General features: G+C 38.9%; 1 protein-coding gene across 1 annotated transcript in view; it reads left to right on the forward strand.

Annotated features, from left to right (window-relative positions):
* Nucleotides 1-10,979, forward strand: part of SLC12A2 (solute carrier family 12 member 2) — a gene marked incomplete at its 5' end in the record, with an annotated part of 59,187 nt that extends 48,208 nt beyond the window's left edge. The window contains 8 exons of the mRNA XM_029959934.1: nt 946-1,086; nt 1,755-1,802; nt 3,141-3,263; nt 3,423-3,534; nt 4,012-4,098; nt 6,047-6,182; nt 7,184-7,251; nt 7,978-10,979. Coding sequence (XP_029815794.1) covers nt 946-1,086; nt 1,755-1,802; nt 3,141-3,263; nt 3,423-3,534; nt 4,012-4,098; nt 6,047-6,182; nt 7,184-7,251; nt 7,978-8,113 — 851 coding nt within the window. The remainder of the gene's footprint in view (nt 1-945; nt 1,087-1,754; nt 1,803-3,140; nt 3,264-3,422; nt 3,535-4,011; nt 4,099-6,046; nt 6,183-7,183; nt 7,252-7,977) is intronic.
* Nucleotides 10,980-18,230: the final 7,251 nt, after the last annotated feature.

Consider the following 18,230-nt stretch of genomic DNA (forward strand, 5'->3'; position numbering starts at 1 on the left):
ACTAGTTTAGAGCTTTTGAGTAGTCTGTCTCAAATTTGGAAAGGTCTTCTGTTTTCCTCGTAGAAGGCGTGGTTGTGCTTTGTGGGTAGTGTTCTTAAGATGAATGGTATCATTTTTAATTCAGCATCAAGCACAATAATGAAAGAAGCCTGTGAGCTTTGGTGACAACTGTCTGCTGAGTTGATAATGTGTAATTTGTTTGTAGCTTGCTCCATACAGAGCTGCTGCAGTGAGGAGGAATCCTTGTGACACAAATTAGGTAGGAGGGGCACCCTCCTGGAAGAGGGGAGGGTTGCTCCTTCACTGGAAACATGTGAATGTCTTAGAATTTGGAGAGAGAGAGCCTGTCACTGCATGCAGGAGGGCAGAGGAGTATGAGAGATGACAGGTTGTGAAAACAACACTGCTGAGAAAACTGGGAGTGTAATACAGAGGTGTCAGAAGAGAATCTCAGTGCCCACTGAGGACTGTGAGTTTGCTTTAACTCTGACAGCTGCCAAGTTGCTCCACAGAAGCCAAATTTGGAAAAAAAGATTTGGCTGTGAGACATACTTGGTCTGTGCCTTGTCTAAGGCTTACCTGCGTTTTGGAGTTGGAGTGGAAATGGAAAACACTTCATCAACTAATTTTTTTCCTCCTAGTTGTGCTTCCACAGCGTTAACTAGCTCTGCTTTATTATGTTTAGCTTGTGGGAGTGCATTCAATAACCACAATGTGGGGAAGTAGCAAAGAATTACAGCTCTGCTCAAAGGAGGAGCATCCTTGTACTCTGAAGCAGTTCATACAAGACTTTTGTGCTGGCTTTTTCCCCCCCTCTTTGCCAAAGCATAGCAGTTGCTGTAGAGTTTAATTAATTGTGAACCAGCACACTGTAGTCACGTACCTCTGTTGATACCATTTGAAACAATTAAGTGGTTTATAGTGTGTTTCTCTGCTTTTTCAAAGAAGAGTTACTGTCATCCCAAGAAAAATCTCCGTGCACCAAGGATGTCATAGTAAAAGTGGATTATAGCAAGAAGTCTGAGACAGACACTTCTATAGCTTTTGCTCCATCATCTAGTGAAAGAACTCCCACTCCACGTAAAGGTAACTTGCTAGTTAGTAGTGAAACTTGAGTTCTCACTCTTTCTCTCTCTCTCTCATTCCCTCTTCAGTTCCTCTCTCCCTTCACCAAGGGGTTATTTATGGGATCTCTGTATCTGTGAAACAGAAGTGTGTCATGCTTTTCTAGATGTTGATGTCTAATTATTTAAGTGATTAGGTTTAGAGCTTACCTGTATGTGAAATAAATCTTTTTATTCTAGTCCCCTAAATAAAACAGGTGGTAGACAATTACCTACAATGGGATTTTCTTTGTTATTGAGTTTGACAGGCATTAAAAAGGGCTTGAGATTTGTACCCCACATGTGATTGGAAGGCTGCTAAATTTTTGAAGGCTTTTTCATCCTGGACTAAAATATTCTGTGCATGTTAGCAGACACAGAGCATCCAAGATACTTTGACAATAACCAACTTTCCTCTTCTCTTATAAAGCAAAAGCCTAATAGTTAAGTGAGCAATGGGAGTAGAGTGTTTTTTAAAGTACAAATGAATCTCAGGATTTGGTAGACTGCATTGTGTGCTTTCCTTTGTGTGAAAATCCACTTCATTCTACATCTTATTTTCTAATTTTTTTATATATACACTTGTATTGTTTTCATTAATATCACAAAGCAAATTAACATTTTTATTTTGTATCTTTAAAAACCTTCCAGAGGAGGACGAGGATGGAAAGACTTCAGCACAGCCACTGTTAAAAAAAGGCAGGCATTTTCCACCTTTTTGTGTTAAATCATTCTTTCACATTGTTAATTTCAGTTTTCCTTTTGTACTTCTTTCTACACCTTAGTACCAGAGAGGAAAATATCAACCATGCAATGTTAATTTGTTACTTCATATCTGCTTTAAAATGGGCTTCATCTTTAGGGATTAGGCTATGAAAAAAAAAAGCAGCATTATGGAAATTCCCAGAACAAGTTACTACTAAGAAAGTATTGTGCATAAATGTTGGAATTTAAAAAAAACCAAACAACCCTTTTGTTTTTAAGTAATATTTGAAAAGTGTTCAGGAGCTTTCTGAGTGAGGTGAACATCTGAAATAACCTGAAGTAGTTGTTCAAATCATAGCAATTTGAGAGAGAAACTGAGCAGTTTTTACTTCTTGGTTTATTTCAGACTTCTTCTGAGTTAAATCAGGTATTTTTCCCTTAACTACAACTCATCTCACTGTTTTGATATTTTCTTCATGATTTCAGCAGCTAGAAGCTTTTGTGTTTTAATAATGGAAAGTGAGATTACATCTTGAAGCACAAGATGGCAGTTTGGAAGAAGTCCAGTATGCAGTAAAGTAGTATTTAATGTGAATCAGTCACAGATGTGCTCTAAATTTAAAAAATCCTAATAAAATAAGGACAGAGACAAAGTCAAACTCCTGGCTCTTGTTCAGTCTGAGATTCTAATTAAGAGAAAGAGGTTAGGGTTTTTTCCTATACTGAAAAACAAAATTACCTGTATTGTTCTAATTGAAAATTCCATCATTGTTTTCTTCTCAGCAAATCAAATAATTTTGTTATGCAGAACAGTCTGTATTGTGCTTTAGAGTCTTGTACTTGCAAAAAGGTATTTGTAGAAGACAGGATTCCAATGGGCATAAGTAGCTTTTATTTTCACCACATGCTTAAGGAAAATCAGATTTAAGGAAAAGAAGTGCTTAGGATGTGGTATTTACTTGTAAAATTAGTTATCTACCTATTTTAGGGAAGTTTCGTTATTTACAACAGGTAAAAACAGTGCATAGCCTAATGCTCTGAAGCAAGGTCAGTTAAATTGTCCAGGCAAATATCAATATAAAGATCTCACACATCCTTTATTTGTCAGATGCCTGCTAAACTACTTCATCTGCTGAAATTGTGAGTTAGACTCCCTAAATACAGATAGCTCAGTTTATATCCAGTCAATGAAAATCTGGAATTGGGGGGTGGGGGAACAGTTTTTATTCAAAATTATAGGTACCACAAAATATTAAGAAGTTATATTTGATGAATTTCAAGGTGATTAAGCAAAACAGTTCAAAAACAGGGTGTTATCATAATTTTTTCCAGATTCAAAGAGCTCATCTTCTCCTTTAAATATGACTGACCAAAGACTTCTTGATGCCAGTTCTCAGTTTCAGAAGAAACAAGGCAAAAGCAATATTGATGTTTGGTGGCTCTTTGATGATGGAGGTAATGTACTTTATAGTTTAAAAAACGTGATTAAAAAATCATTGAAGTGATTTTGCATTAATTGTCAATAGATATTTTTTCAGTCAGTTCATATAAAATCTATACTGTTTAACAAGATGCTGTTTTCTCAATCAGTCTCAAATTCTGATCTAAACACAGGTTTGACACTGTTGATTCCATATCTTATCACAACCAAGAAGAAGTGGAAAGACTGTAAGATCAGAGTGTTCATTGGTGGGAAAATAAACAGGATTGATCATGACAGAAGAGCGTAAGTTTCCCTTAAAAATTCAAGTGCACTTACTTGAATGTTACATGCATTCAAGGGCATGTTATTCGTTGGATTACTATCTCTTCCTTAGTAGTTTTATTTCAGTTGTTCTTTGGTTGAGGTGTTATCATATTCTATTCCCTTGATCCAGAAAAGGTTTCGTTTCCCCCAGGTGGTTTTGGGTGAGATACCTCAAACTAAGTTTTCTGCAGTATTGTCTGATGCTAACATTTTCTTTTTCAAATATTTTCTTTTTCAAATTATTTAAAACCATAAAACAGTTTTGAGTTTTTTCCAAAAGCATGGTGTTGATTTGTAATCATATGTCAGTTCTGTTGATTCCCCCTCCTTACATTTAAGATGCCTTTTTTTTGTTTTATTTCTTAGACCAATGTTTTTATTACCAAACATCTACTGTTTACCCTGTGAAATAATTAAAAATATGATAATATATAAAGGCTTGTTTTTTTGATACAGGATGGCTACTTTGCTGAGCAAGTTTCGGATAGACTTCTCAGATATTATGGTTCTTGGGGATATTAATACTAAGCCAAAGAAAGAAAAGTAAGTCTCGAAAAACCACATTGTGTTCGTTATTTGAATTTATGATGTGTTTCATTAATTTAGAACACGTCATTCTTTTCTACATAGCATTTATGGCACAGCTAATTCCTGTGACATTCATCGTTTGACAGAAATGGAGGAAATTAATTAATAACCTCCAAGAATATAGAAATCAGGATTTTTTTAGGTCTGTGGGCCTTTGACTGTAATACTGAACTGAGACAAATACAGAGAAAAAAAATCCATGATGTCTGGAGCAATCCTGTTTATAAAGAGAAATGCTCACAAAAACTGAAATGGTCTGAATCTTATTTGGAATCCTAGTTTAATGCAACAAAGCTCAGTCTCGAAATATAGCCTTATCTGGGTTTTTTTGTTTGGTTGGTTTTTGTTTGTTTGGGGTTTGTTTTTTTTGGGTTTGGTTTGGTTTCATTGTTGGTTTGGTTTGGGGGTTTTTTTGTTTGTTTTTCCTTTTTTTTAAATTCCTTGGACTTTTAATTTACACAGGAATGATCATAGATCTGATACTTCTCCATTTCAAGTTCAAAAAATATTAGTTGTAGATGACTTTCAGTAAAAATTTGTAACAGAATGTGTACAATTTAAAAAACTATCCTACTTCCCTTTCAATTCTTCTTGAGTATGCTGAAGTTGTAAAAATGTCTTTTACATGGATATGCACGTATCTGAAAGACTTGACATGCCATGCAAATTGGGAAGGGTTGTTTTACAAGTAAAGTAAATGCTAAATACTAATACACATTATTTTATACCCTGCTTTTTAATCACCTTTTCTTCATTATATAGAATACATCAAGCAACTAAAACATTATAGTACTTATGGCACACTGGTGTCTTTGCTCCCAGGATTCTGCCACTGTGAAAGATGTAAACTTTGAGGTAGCGCCCGTTTGTGCATCAGACTTGAGGTGGTAGAATTAATGGAAATAGTTCTATTTTATAGAAGTGATCTGAGTTATTTCTTCTGAGAGCATTTTTTTCTTCTTTGTGTGAATACATTCCCCATAATATATCCAAAACCTTTCTGAGATACCATTTGGCACTAATAGAAGCTGAAAACCAAGCGCAGGAAGATTTATTTTTAACAGTTGCTGTGATGTTTAGTATAAAATTGTTAATAATTCTCCTTTTTGTCCAGCCAAAATGTAGCAGATCAAATTTGTTTTCTTCCTTTTGATTAAGGTGAAGTCATTGTGTCAACTACAGTAAAAAATACCAAGGATAGATAAAAAATTGTATTAGTAGTAATGTGGGCATTTCCTGGAGGAAATGTGAGTAGAAAAGTAGGGTAATGTGAGTTGGTGCTACTAGGTATTTAACGCCTCTTTGATCTTCAGGTGATTTTTTAGTGAATTCAGAATGTTCTTACTCTAACAAGTGCAACAGGAAGACTAAATAAGGTGTCTGGTTTTTTGCATTTGAATGTGACTCTTGGGCTGTACTGGTGAAAGACTAAAAAGAAGAAAAATAAAAATACCAAAGCCAAAATTGTAATGGCAGTAGCATGAGACTTGATAGCTGGGTCTTTTTGAGTGTGACGTGTAAATTCCCCCTCTTTCAAATTTAGTTTGGAAGAAGCTGCTGTTAGTTACTGGCTGTTTTCTAAGGGTAGTACTCTTCAGCTTTCAAAACTAGAGTGAAACTCAGGAAAAGTTGAGGTGGGGGTTGTTTGTTTTTTGAACTGGGTAGAACTTCAATTGGGTAATGAACAGTGAAAGCTCCTACAGCTGCCACAGATTGTTTGCTGAATTACAGTGTCTTTGTAATGCAAACAGCTGATCTGATGTTCTAACTGCACCAGGCAGGGAAAAAAACTTCAGTTCACTTTATTTTTATATAGTAATATTAGTTTCTGACACCGCGAAAGTAATTGCTGACATACAGACTCACATCAGTTTTAATATGTCTGTTCACTTAATCCTTCAAGCATTGCAGCTTTTGAGGAAATGATAGAGCCCTTCCGACTTCATGAGGATGATAAAGAGCAAGAAGTTGCAGATAAAATGAAGGAGGATGAACCATGGAGGATAACAGATAATGAACTTGAGCTTTACAAAACAAAGGTACTGTTTTCTTTAGAGCATTATCTTAGATACCCTTTTTTCTCCTACTGTATTTGTGGGAGTGATACTGATGAGTTCATTGTTGTTATTCTCTCTTGTAGCTGTTTTTATGTGTGGCTCATGAAAGCAACATCTAAAACCATTTAGATGGTTCACAAAAGAAAAAAGAAGTTTTGCACTTGAGTATGAGCAGGGGCCAAACTTTTCCTACAGTATTTCAGCAGTTAGTTTAGAATAATATAGTTTGTATTCAGGCATTTGCTTCCTTTTTTTTTTCCCTTTTGACCAAACTAATGTTTTTTGCTTGGCTATTTTTGAAAAATCCCACCAGAAACCAAAACCAAGCAACACAGCACATCTAATTGTGATGTAAAGGAGCAGTTAAAGGTTTGATATCTTTTTCCAAGCTATTGTGCACTACAGAGACATCAGAAGTGCTTCTTCTCAAGTGCTTCTATGGGGAAGAACAATAAATGTCATCTATAATAGGATGCAGATACAGACACATACCTAAAGAAAGATTAGGTAAAGTTGCGTTGATCTGAAGCTCTTCAAGATGGTCCTGAGTTTATTCCACCTTATCTTTTTTCCTGTTTGGATTTTTACAACTTCTGTGAGGATGTGCAGGAGGGGGGTTGGAACTAGAGGATCTTTTTAAGGTCATTTCCAATGCAAACCATTCTATGATCCTTCGATAAGGGACTTGCACTTCCAGGAGCTATGGAGGATGGCGGTATTGTAAGAGGAACTATCTTAAATTTATCTGTTATAGTACTTGACTTATTTGCACACTTTACTGCTTTCTTTTCTCCCAGCCTTGCAACCTTTTTCTTTCTTTTTTTTTGGAAAGGGGAAAAGTTCCCACACTGAGGTGAAAATGTGCTTTTTTATGCTTTTTATAAATTACTTATACCAATTGATCATAATTGTTTTTCATTTTTCTTGAATAAATAAAGTTTTTAAATAAAATATCTTCCTAACAAGTTTTATTTTATTTACAGACTTACCGACAGATTAGGCTAAATGAGTTGCTGAAAGAACATTCAAGTACAGCTAACATAATTGTCATGTAAGTAAGTTACTTCAATTTGTGTCAATATGGAATTGTAATTTGAAATATACAAAGATGTAAATAGAGATCAGGAACTACCCTGTGCCTTGTCACTGAAGTGTAGAAATACTCAAGGAGATTTCAATGCTGACTGTATTTATTTATTAGAAGCATGGAACTGCTATACTAATGAAAAAATTTCCTGTGGAGTTATGTGCTTTTGATGTGCTGTTTTAGTTGATCACCTCCACATTTGCAGTGCAGTTCAGGATTCGCACATGCCTCCTGAATGCCACCTGTTCCCTTTTTTTCCAGTTCTTTCAGTCTGTTTTTCTAGATCTATCATGATGAAGTTGGATAATTATCCTGGTCACAGATTTTCGTAGAATTGCTTTTGGTGTAAACAAACAGGATGTGGATTGTAGGTTTCTTACTGCTGTATTTTAAAATCTTGAAAGAGTCTTTCAAGAGACTCTTCAGTTGTTCGTGAAGCTGCCTGAATAGAAAATGGTGGTAACAGACCAAAAGTGAGGGGTCAATAGGTATTAAGGCCTGTGATGCTTGAGATGCAAAATCTCAACTCATTGACTGAATTCTGAAGGAAAAACAATAAATTAAAAAGGTTAAGAAATTTGACCAAATTTGACTTCTTTGCAGAATCATAGTTTCATATTTATTATGCTCAGACTTGTACTTCACCATGTTTTTCTGACTGTTGAACATTATTTTCCTTGTGAATTGCAGGAGTTTGCCGGTTGCACGAAAAGGTGCAGTTTCTAGTGCACTGTACATGGCCTGGTTAGAAGCCCTTTCTAAAGATCTGCCACCAATTCTTCTTGTTCGTGGGAATCATCAGAGTGTTCTCACCTTCTATTCCTAAGAGTACTGCATGTGGCTCAGCTGTGATGAAATGGTACTTCAGTGACCAGGGGAGAGTGACTGATGTGGTCTGTAGTTCATTAACATCACAAAGGCAAAAAGTGACTCTTCTTTTACTATTTCACTGACTTGAAAGCACACAAGGAAAGTCACTGTATTTCTAAAGTTGTGACATCTTCAGTTTTATTCGATATTTTCTGTAATTTAATCTTGCTTAATGGGGGAGGATTCCTTCTTAGACTGAAGAACAAGACAAGCTTTTTTGTTTGCTATTTGAGTAGCAGCAATAAAATGTTGTATTTTTGATCAATGAAAGGATTATAGATTTATAAAAGCCTTTTAGCCTTGAGGTGCCTTCTGAAATTAACCAAATCTCACCCATACATCCTATTTTTTAAATTTATATAGAATGTCAAAATCTGCCTTCAACTAAGAGTTTAGATCAGACTTCCTTTAGTTTCTAGTCACTTCCATATTACAATAAAAATGAATGCTGCTTTTCAGTCTTCCATTGAGCTATTAGTTCTTAGCACTGTATGTTTTCTATCGTCAGAAAGTTTTTAGGTTTTTTTATTATTATATCTGTTAGATTTAAAGGTGAGAATTGGGGCAGGTCAGCTGAACTAAAGCAATTCCCTGATGTTATTGTCAAGACTTCATTCTACTAAGTTTTGTAACTGTGAAAATAAAACTAATGTTATTTGCAGAGAGCATCCTTTTCTCAAATTTGACAATTGTGTACTACTTGGGCACTAGTTTGAGACAGAGAACTAAAATTAGCTACTTTGGCAGAGAATACTGGTCAGTCAGCTCTACTACGAAACGAAATTCATCTTGCTGGCTGAGGCTTTTTATCTTAACCACAAATTAGAAGAAAATTAAAAGACCTGTCCTAGTTGTTGGCCTGTTACGTTTTAGTGTCACTTTCTACTTATTTTTGAAACAAAACTCAACTTAAGGCTTGAATGGGGATAATAGAAGCAATGTGATGCTATCTAACAGAAAACAGTAAACACTATGTGGAATTGTGCTATCCAATATGAAATGTAAAAGCTGCAGTTCTCTCGCATTTTTCAACAAATGGTTAAAAGGACCACTAGTTATTAGGGGAGATGTTTTAGGTCAATTTGTTCAGTTGTCAGAAAATACATTTAGTCTTATTAAATAATACTCAGGTTTGATTGTCCAGCTATTTTGATCTATTCCATACATCTTACTTTATACATTTTCTATGTTCACTAAAAAAACTGCCAGTCTTGTGTGCCCTTTCATTGTATATTTTGAAAACTTCATAATTTAGTCTACTATGAACACCTGCAAAAGAAATTTCACTTGAGCCTTTATATAAAGGTTAGTAATGTGAACTGTTTTTTAAATTCCTAATATATTTTGGATAGAAAGGATTGCCTAAAAACATTTCACAAGTTTTTGATATTATTATTGGACATGCTACTGGATCAGTTTACCAGTGGGTGAGTGACTTTCATTTAAGGATGCACAGAAAAGGTGTTTTGTGGGTTTTTTGTTTGTTTGTTTTGCTGAATGCAGGATCAAATTGAAATGTAACTGTTCCTTTTGAAGGACAAAGCATAATCATTGTGTGGCAAGGTAGAGCTTCAACTTGTGATTAAAGATTAAAATATTCTACACTGTGCAGTATACACTGTTGTCAAGTTCTTGGTAAACTGCAAAAAGTCTTTTTTGTTTGGTTGGTTTGGTTTGGTTTTTTGTTTATTGGGGTTTTTTTGCTGTTTCTGTCATTTGGATTTGAGACTATTGAATCATTTCACTTTGAAAAACTTAAGAAAAACAAACATGCATGTTTTGCTGCTAAGTGTGAGATAACTGATGCCAGCATGAACCCAGCTTGTTATGATAAACATTGTAAGACAAAGACAGTTTGCAGTAAAAGTGGTGTTTCCTTCCAGGTGATGGAGTTTGGATCAAATTTACCAACATATCTGTCACAGATTTTACAGTGTTTTTTTAGGAGATGAGGTTGTCACATTGTGCATATGGAATCATTGCCATGTTTCTTGTTGGTTTGTGGGAAACATTCTTTTGAACAGATGGACAGTATGGCATGGACTTAGTGCTGCTATCTTAAAAAACAAACGTGCACAGGTACACTTATTTAAGGCGTTTATTTGCCCATTCACGAAACCATTGCTTGTGATCTGTAACACAACACAGAAACCAAATGAAGTGTGTGTGTGTACATGCATATATGTGTATAAAATTATATAAAATATATCTAAATATGCATATGGGGATAGTTAAGGTAATGTCTGCAAAATAAGATAGGATGCTTTTCACATGCACTCTCAGGAGTTCACTAATGCTGGGCAGGAGGCCAAGTTTTTCAAGATCATTTGCTCACTAAAATTTGAAAAGTTAATGGTAATTATTTGCAACAGATATCAGTTAGCGGCAGTCACTCCAACTTCTGCTTTGATTTTGATGCCAAATTTACTTATGTTCCAATCATCATTAATTATGTGGAAAATGAAATCGCTTACACATGGCAATTCATACCTTCTGTAGATTAAGTTCCTTGGTATGGGTTTAGAAAGATAGTAATAGCTGGCAAAAATCAATTATTTATTTGCTCACTGTATTTAGGTTTCCTTTTACATACATTCTTTTTATATGCTTTTTCTGACATTGCCTATTTAAAAATAACTGAAAATAATTTAAAGGATTTGAGCGTTCAGTGGGTCATGGCCCACTTGGTTTGAAGATGTAAGATTTGACACTGTACTGTAACTGTCACACAGATGCTTTTCTAATGTTTTAACGTAATTATTGCAGTTAAAACTTTGTACTGGGGGATGTCACTGCAATAAAAGGAAGTGAATTCAATACAACTGTCTTGTCTAACAAAGCTTTTTTTTTTTGGTGGTGGGAAGGGAATAAAGTCCATAGTTCAGCAGATTAATGCTGAATATAGTTTGATGTGAGAGTATGCTCATTGCATGCATCTGATAATTAGCTTTACAGTGGAATTTGGATAGGACCAGTAGAACTTTAGCACTTCATGTGTCTGGTATAAGAACACAAGTGTGTTGGTTTTTCTGGGGGGGGAATGTTTGCCTCTGCTGGGTTAGGAATAGCAGTGGTAGCATAACAAATTAAACCTTGTTTTACGCTCTAGAATTTGTCATGACTTGCCAGACAACATGGACCCATCCTCAGCACATGGTGTGTTTAAGCTGCAACATTGGTATCTGAAAACCTGTTGCAATTTGTTTTGACTCAGAATACAGTAAAGGGCTGTTTTAACTCCTCTTTCTACCTTAAAATAGTTCCCTCGTGGGACTATTAGTTCTACCTTAAAATAGTTCCCTCGTGGGAAAGATAACTGGTAAGACTTTTGCATAGTTGCTTGTAAGCAAGACATGTTTGGCCTTCACTAATGTACATTCAACTAAAAACTAGTTGAAAAACAAAAGTTTAAAAGCATAATGGTAAGAAAGGGCAAGTTCTTTTCTCATATTAAAATCATACTTAGAACCGCTGAAGAATTTTTAACCTCATTCAGAGCTCTACTGTGTATCCATTGTTAGTCATGTGTTTAAATCGAGGCCTTAAGAGTGAGGTGTGAAGGCCACTGGAAGGGAAAGCTTGTTAAAAGTACACTACCAGTTTCTGTGGCATTGACTGTAACCTGTTTTACTCTGTGAAGAGCCAGAGGAGAAGGTATGTAGCAGTTTTTTCTAGATCCTCATGTGTGCTGGAGAAGTGTTTGATCTAAGTAATGACACTACTATTTGCTGAATTCATAGATAAGTGACTTCAAAGCAAAAACATGAGAATTGGACCAAGGTTGATCTCATCACTTAAATGCAGAAACAGCAGTGAATTTAAGAGAAACAGGCTCATACAGCACAGTAATGTGCTTTGGTTTTGTTTTGAAACAGTGAAGCAGGACTACCTTCACCATGGTACATGTTCTTCACCAGTCCAGTTACACTTCTCGTGTAGCGGCTTGTAATGGGTTCGTTACTCTCCCTGGGAAGAAAACGGAAATAGCATAGGTCATCTGATGTGTATTTTACCAATAAAGGTATTCCATACCATGTCACATCAGCTCAGATATAAGATAGACGGGAAGGAAGCAAGTGGCCCTTCTCTTCCAGGTAGCTGAGCGGAGCAGTTGGGCAGTTCCTCTGAGGGAGAAGAGCATCGGTTGTGGGGAAGTATCCTTATTTTTAGTTCTTCTCTGCGCATTTAGTGTTTATAACATCTTCCCTCTTTATGTAAATATAAACACCCTTTCTTAGCAGCTTCAATTCTGGGTTTTTTTTTTCCTTCTTTCCCTTCTTTTCCCCCCTTCTCCCTCCCCTTCCCGCTGGAGGCACTGGGCGCAGGCCCAGGAGATACTTGGTGTTCATCCAAAGTAAACAATAACACTGCTATGTGATCTTGTAAATACTAAAACCTGGTTTGTGTCCAGCTGGAGTGGGAGACCACAGAGACAGTGAGAGGTGGTACAATGCATCATCAGATCCTTCTTGCTATTCTGCCTTTTGTGGTGTGCACAGGTTTCCAGAGTCCAGACTGTGGATTAGGTTGATGAAGGCCACATTCAGGAAAGAGAGATGCAAGCTGGTGCAAAGTTTTGAGAATTAATGTGGAAGGAGTAAATGCAGAAGCAGTAGCAAGCGCCTTCTCCAAACAGAAGCAGGGAAGACATTTCTCTGGAAACATAGATAGCCTCCTGCATCCAGAGGTCCATCTCATGCTGACAGACAGCTGGATTTGCTGACATGAACCAGCAGAGGCTACCTGTGTGACCAGGTGCAAGTCAAGACCTTGCTGACTTCTTATATCCCCATTCTGACTGAATTAAGAAGCAGGAGAAGGAACCTGAGAACAGTTTCTTTGTCACCCTTGATCTGCCAACTGTCTCTTCCAGAAAACACCGGTTTTGTAGCCCCAGGGACCTTCACCCTGCCCTCTGACAGCCCTGCCTCTCTTCCCTGCCTGCACCTCACAATGTAATAGGGAGAGTAGAAAGGGGATCATTCAGGATTTAAAATGTCAGGAAATGCTGAATTTAACTTTTTAACCATCCTTCTCCAAACCACTCTGTTTTGTGCCCTTTGCAGCCCCCTTGCCCCTTTTCACAGGAATCCAGTCACAGCAGCACCTCGATGTGAGAGAAGTGCCCCACAATCCTTCTCCCACACCTGGGGGACCCGGGGTAAACTGAGCCTGGTGAGGTGTAGCCAAAACAAATTCCAGTGTGAGGTTCTAGGTATCTCATATTTATAGTCCCTCAGTCCCCTCCACAGCAATCATAACAAAATCCTGCTAATTGAACATTATTTGTAGTGAAGGAAATACTATCCCATTAGTTTTCTAGGAGTTCAAACTAAAATAGTATCACCAGGTGGCACTACTGTCTTTCAGCATTTCAGGTGATGCCTGCACTGTTGAATACACTCTTCTTGACTGTTTCTTTGGTTTCATGGACTAAATGACTTAACAATTTGACTAAACAGCACATATCAGCATGATAATATTCTTTCCCATTAATTTTTTCATAATTTTGACTGTGGATTGGAGAAAAGTTTAATATTAATTCTGCCTCCCGCGGTGGGAAAAAATACTCTGGTTGTTCCAAAGGGATGCAGAAATCTCCAAGCAAGTGCTGCCTGTTGAGATCAAACAGCCTTTTTACCACTGAGTAACCACCTTTTCATAACACAGTGTGTGAGGCTCTTCTCAGTGGCTATTTCCAGCTGTGTGAACCTTAGCAGAAGGAGAAATGCTGCAGGCAAAGAGAGAAGAGACATTAGAAAACAAAACAGATTGGCATGTCCCATCTGATTTCAGAGTGATCCATAACATTCCAACAAGATATTTTTTCAGCAGGAAACTGAATAATGCAGCACTAGGCATTTTCAAATTTATTAAGCTTGAAAATAACTTTATCACTGTTGAAGTGCATTACAACTACTAAATCTTGGAACATCTCTCTGCAGTTAGATTCATCTCTGCAAAACAGACGGCAAAATAGAGTCACAAGCAAAGGATTTCCACAGGCTCTGGCTGAAAATTAAGAGAGCTGGGATTAGCCTTGAAATATCCTCACTCCCAGGCCTGTGAAATTAATCATTTTTTCAGATCAAGCTGCTTGTCTGGGTGGTTTAACCACGGTGTTGCAAATTATAGGGACTCTTGAATGTTGTACTACTGTGACTGATTGCATAGACTAACATTTAGAGTAGTAGTAAAAATAAAAAGTATGTATAAAGCAGGGGGTGAGATACATGTACAAAAGAATATGCCAGATAATCCAATGTGTTTCATAAACAGTGGGGTCGATTTAATATGACTCATCTCTGATGGCAGTGGGGGTAAATAAAAATGGAATCAAAACAGATATAAAGTGCAAAACTATAAGCACAAAAATTAAGCACTGCTGCTTGTAGGTTATTCACAGGTAACCCAGAAATCTTGGCAGGTCAAAGCACAGTGGCTGCCAAGGGGAGCAAATGACTACAGAGTCAACCAAGGACAGCCTTTCATGGTATTAACACATTAAATCAAAGCTAACCACAGAATACTGTGGGCTTCCATATGGGATTTTGGCTAACCTCACACAGACTTCTTTTTCTGGAGCATTGTTAATTTAAAGAGTCTTTGTTCTCATTTAAATATTTCTGTCTCCTTCAACTAGTAGTAATAGTGATTCAGGCATGGTAGGATTTATCAGGAAAGCTCAACATGCCAAACCTTGCTGAGCACTTTTTTATCCCTGATATTTTTATATTAATTATATTGTGGGGTTTGGGACTTCCTGCTTTCATGTTCTTGCCACATGTGTAAATACTTTGAAAAACAAGGCTTTATTCCTAGCTGAGACTTGGAACTGCAAATAATTCCAACAGGTTAAAAAAAAAAGTTATGATTCCTTGCCAACCCTGGGAACTGAGCATCCTCTAGCCATAAAGCAGATCTGACTTCTTCTATCCTGTACTAGTGGCCAACTCTGAAACCCTTCAGTCATTGCAGGAAACTCATTCTGTCCAGACACAAAACATTCCAGTATTAATTTATGGTTTGGAGTCTGTCTTTGCAAATGTATCCGTGTGCCACCACTCCAAATGCATCACAGTCAAGAAATTATCACTTTCCCAGGAAAGCTTAAAAATAAAAACCATCTTCTCCTGCTGTAGCTTTGACTATATGTAGTCAGTCATTAAATAAAGGACAATAGAATCATAGAATCATAGAATCAGCTGGGTTGGAAGGGACCTCTGAGATCATCAAGTCCAACCCTTGGTCCACTACCACCGTGGTTACTAGACCATGGCACTAAGTGCCACATCCAGTCTCATCTTAAAAACCTCCAGGGACAGAGAATCCACCACTTCCCTGGGCAGCCCATTCCAATGCCTGATTACCCTCTTTGTAAAGAATTCTTTCTAATACCTAACCTAAACCTCCCCTGACACAGCTTAAGGCCATGCCCTCTTGTCTTACTGATAGCTGCCTGGGAGGAGAGACCAACCCCCACCTGGCTACAACCTCCTTTCAGGGAGTTGTAGAGAGTGATGAGGTCTCCCCTGAGCCTCCTCTTCTCCAGGCTGAACAGCCCCAGCTTCCTCAGCCTCTCCTCACAGGACTGGTGCTGGAGTCCCTTCACCAGCCTCATTGCTCTTCTCTGGATCTGCTCCAGCACCTCAATATCCTTCCTGAACTGAGAGGCCCAGAACTGGACACAGCACTCAAGGTGTGGCCTCACCAGCGCTGAGTACAGGGGAAGAATCACTTCCCTGGTCCTGCTGGCCACACTGTTCCTGATCCAGGCCAGGATGCCATTGGCCTTCTTGGCCACCTGGGCACACTGCTGGCTCATGGTTCAGCTTTCCTGTTGCAATCCAAACTCCAGAGTCCCTTCTGCCTGGTCTGCTCTCCAGCCACTCTGTGCCAGTCCTCGTTGGCGCTGCAGGGGTTGTTGTGGCCAAAGTGCAGACTCCAGCACTTGCCTTGTTGAAACCTCATCCCCACTGGAATCAGCCCAACTCTCCAGCCTGTCCAGGTCCCTCTGCAGAGCCCTCCTGCCTTCCAGCTGATCGACACGCCCCCCCCAACTTGGTGTCATCTGCAAATTTGCTGATGGTGGACTGAATCCCCTCATCTAAATCATCGATAAAGATATTAAACAAAACTGGGCCCAACACTGATCCCTGGGGGACACCACTAGTGACCAGCTGCCAACTGGATGCAGCCCCGTTCACCACCACTCTCTGGGCCCGGCCCTCCAGCCAGTTCCTAACCCAGCAGAGAGTGCCCCTGTCCAAGCCATGGGCTGCAGCTTTTCCAGGAGTGTGCTGTGAGAGATGGTGTCAAAGGCTTTGCTGAAGTCCAGATAGCCTTCCCCTCATCCCGCAGGCAGGTCATCCAATCATGAAAAGAGATCAGGTTGGTCAGACAGGACCTGCCCCTCCTGGGTCTGATCCCATGTCCATCCTGTAGGTGCTGAACTTAGGATGATCTGCTCCATAACCTTGCCAGGCACTGAGGTCAGGCTGACAGGCCTGTAGTTTCCCAGGTCCTCCTTCTGGCCCTTTTTGTGGATTGGCATGACATTCACCAACTTGCAATCATCTGGGACCTCCCCAGTGAGCCAGGACTGTTGGTAAATGACAGAGAGCAGCTTGGTGAGCTCTTCCGCCAGCTCCCTCATCACCCTTGGGTGGATCCCATCTGGTCCCATAGACTTGTGGGGATCCAAGTGGCTCAGCAGGTCACTAACTGTTTCCTTCTGGATTACAAAGGGGCTATTCAGATTCTTATCTTTGTCTACCAGTTCCAGAAGCTATTTGTCCTGAGGACAACCTGTCTTACTGTTGAAAACCGAGGTAAAGAAGGTGTTAAATACCTCAGCCTTTTCCTCATCTTTGATAACTATATTCCCCCCCATGTCCAGTAAAGAATGGAGGTTTTCCTTGCCCCTCCTTTTGCTACTGATGTATCTGTAGAAAGACTTTTTTTATCCTTCACAGAAGTGGTGAGATCAAGTTGTGCCTTTGTCTCTCTAATTTTCTTTCTGCATGAACTAACTATATTCCTAAACTCTTCCTGAGTAGCCAGTCCTTTTTTCCATAATTGGTAGGCTCTCTTCTTTATCCTAATTTCCTTCAAAATCTCCCTGTTCAGCCAGATCGGTTGTCTTCCCCACCAGCTTGCCTTTCAGCAGACTGGGACAGCCTGGTCATGTGCTTTCAAGACTTCCTTCTTGAAGCATGTCCATCCCTCCTGCACCACTTTGTTTTCAAGGGCTGTTTCCCAGGGTACACTCTGAACCAGTCTTCTAAATAGGCCAAAATCTGCTCTCTGGAAGTCCAGGGTAGAAGTTTTATTGATATCCCTCCTTGCATCCCTGAGTTTTGAAAACTCTATTATTTCATGGTCACTGTGACCCAGATGGCCTCTGACCACCACATCTCCCACCAGCCCCTCTGTGTTTGTAAATAGCAGGTCTAGCAGGGCCCCACCCCTGGTAGGTTCATTTACCAGCTGGAGCAGGAAATTATCCTCTATATGCTCTAAGAATCTTCTAGACTGCCTCTTCTCTGCCATGTGGAGTTCCCAGCAGACATCCAGCAGGTTAAAGTCGCCCATGAGGACAAGGGCTGGCGATTTTGAGATATCCACCAGCTGCTTGTAGAATAATTCATCACCCTCATCATCCTGGTTGGGTGGTCTGTAACAGACTCCCACCAGGATATCAGCGTTGTTGGACTTCCCCCTGATTCTGATCCACAGGCACTCAACCTTATTGTTACTGACTTCAACTTCTACAGAGTCAAGAGACTCTCTAACATACAGAGCCACCCCTCCACCTCTCCTACCTTGCCTGTCCCTTCTGAAGAGCTTGTAGTCACCCACGGCAGCACTCCAGTCATCCCACCACGTTTCCGTGATGGCAACTACAGCACAGCTTTCCTGCTGCACGATGGCTTCCAGCTCCTATTGTTTGTTACCCATACTACGTGCATTGGTGTACATGCACTTCAGCTGGGCTGCTGATTTCACTTCTAACTCTGGCTTTCCACCCTTAGGCAACTCTCTGGAGAGCCTGGTTTTAATCCCTTCCCCCT

The sequence above is a fragment of the Manacus vitellinus genome, unplaced genomic scaffold, assembly GCF_001715985.3.
Source record: "Manacus vitellinus isolate BGI_N305 unplaced genomic scaffold, ASM171598v3 scaffold_23_pilon, whole genome shotgun sequence".
Lineage (NCBI taxonomy): Eukaryota > Metazoa > Chordata > Aves > Passeriformes > Pipridae > Manacus > Manacus vitellinus.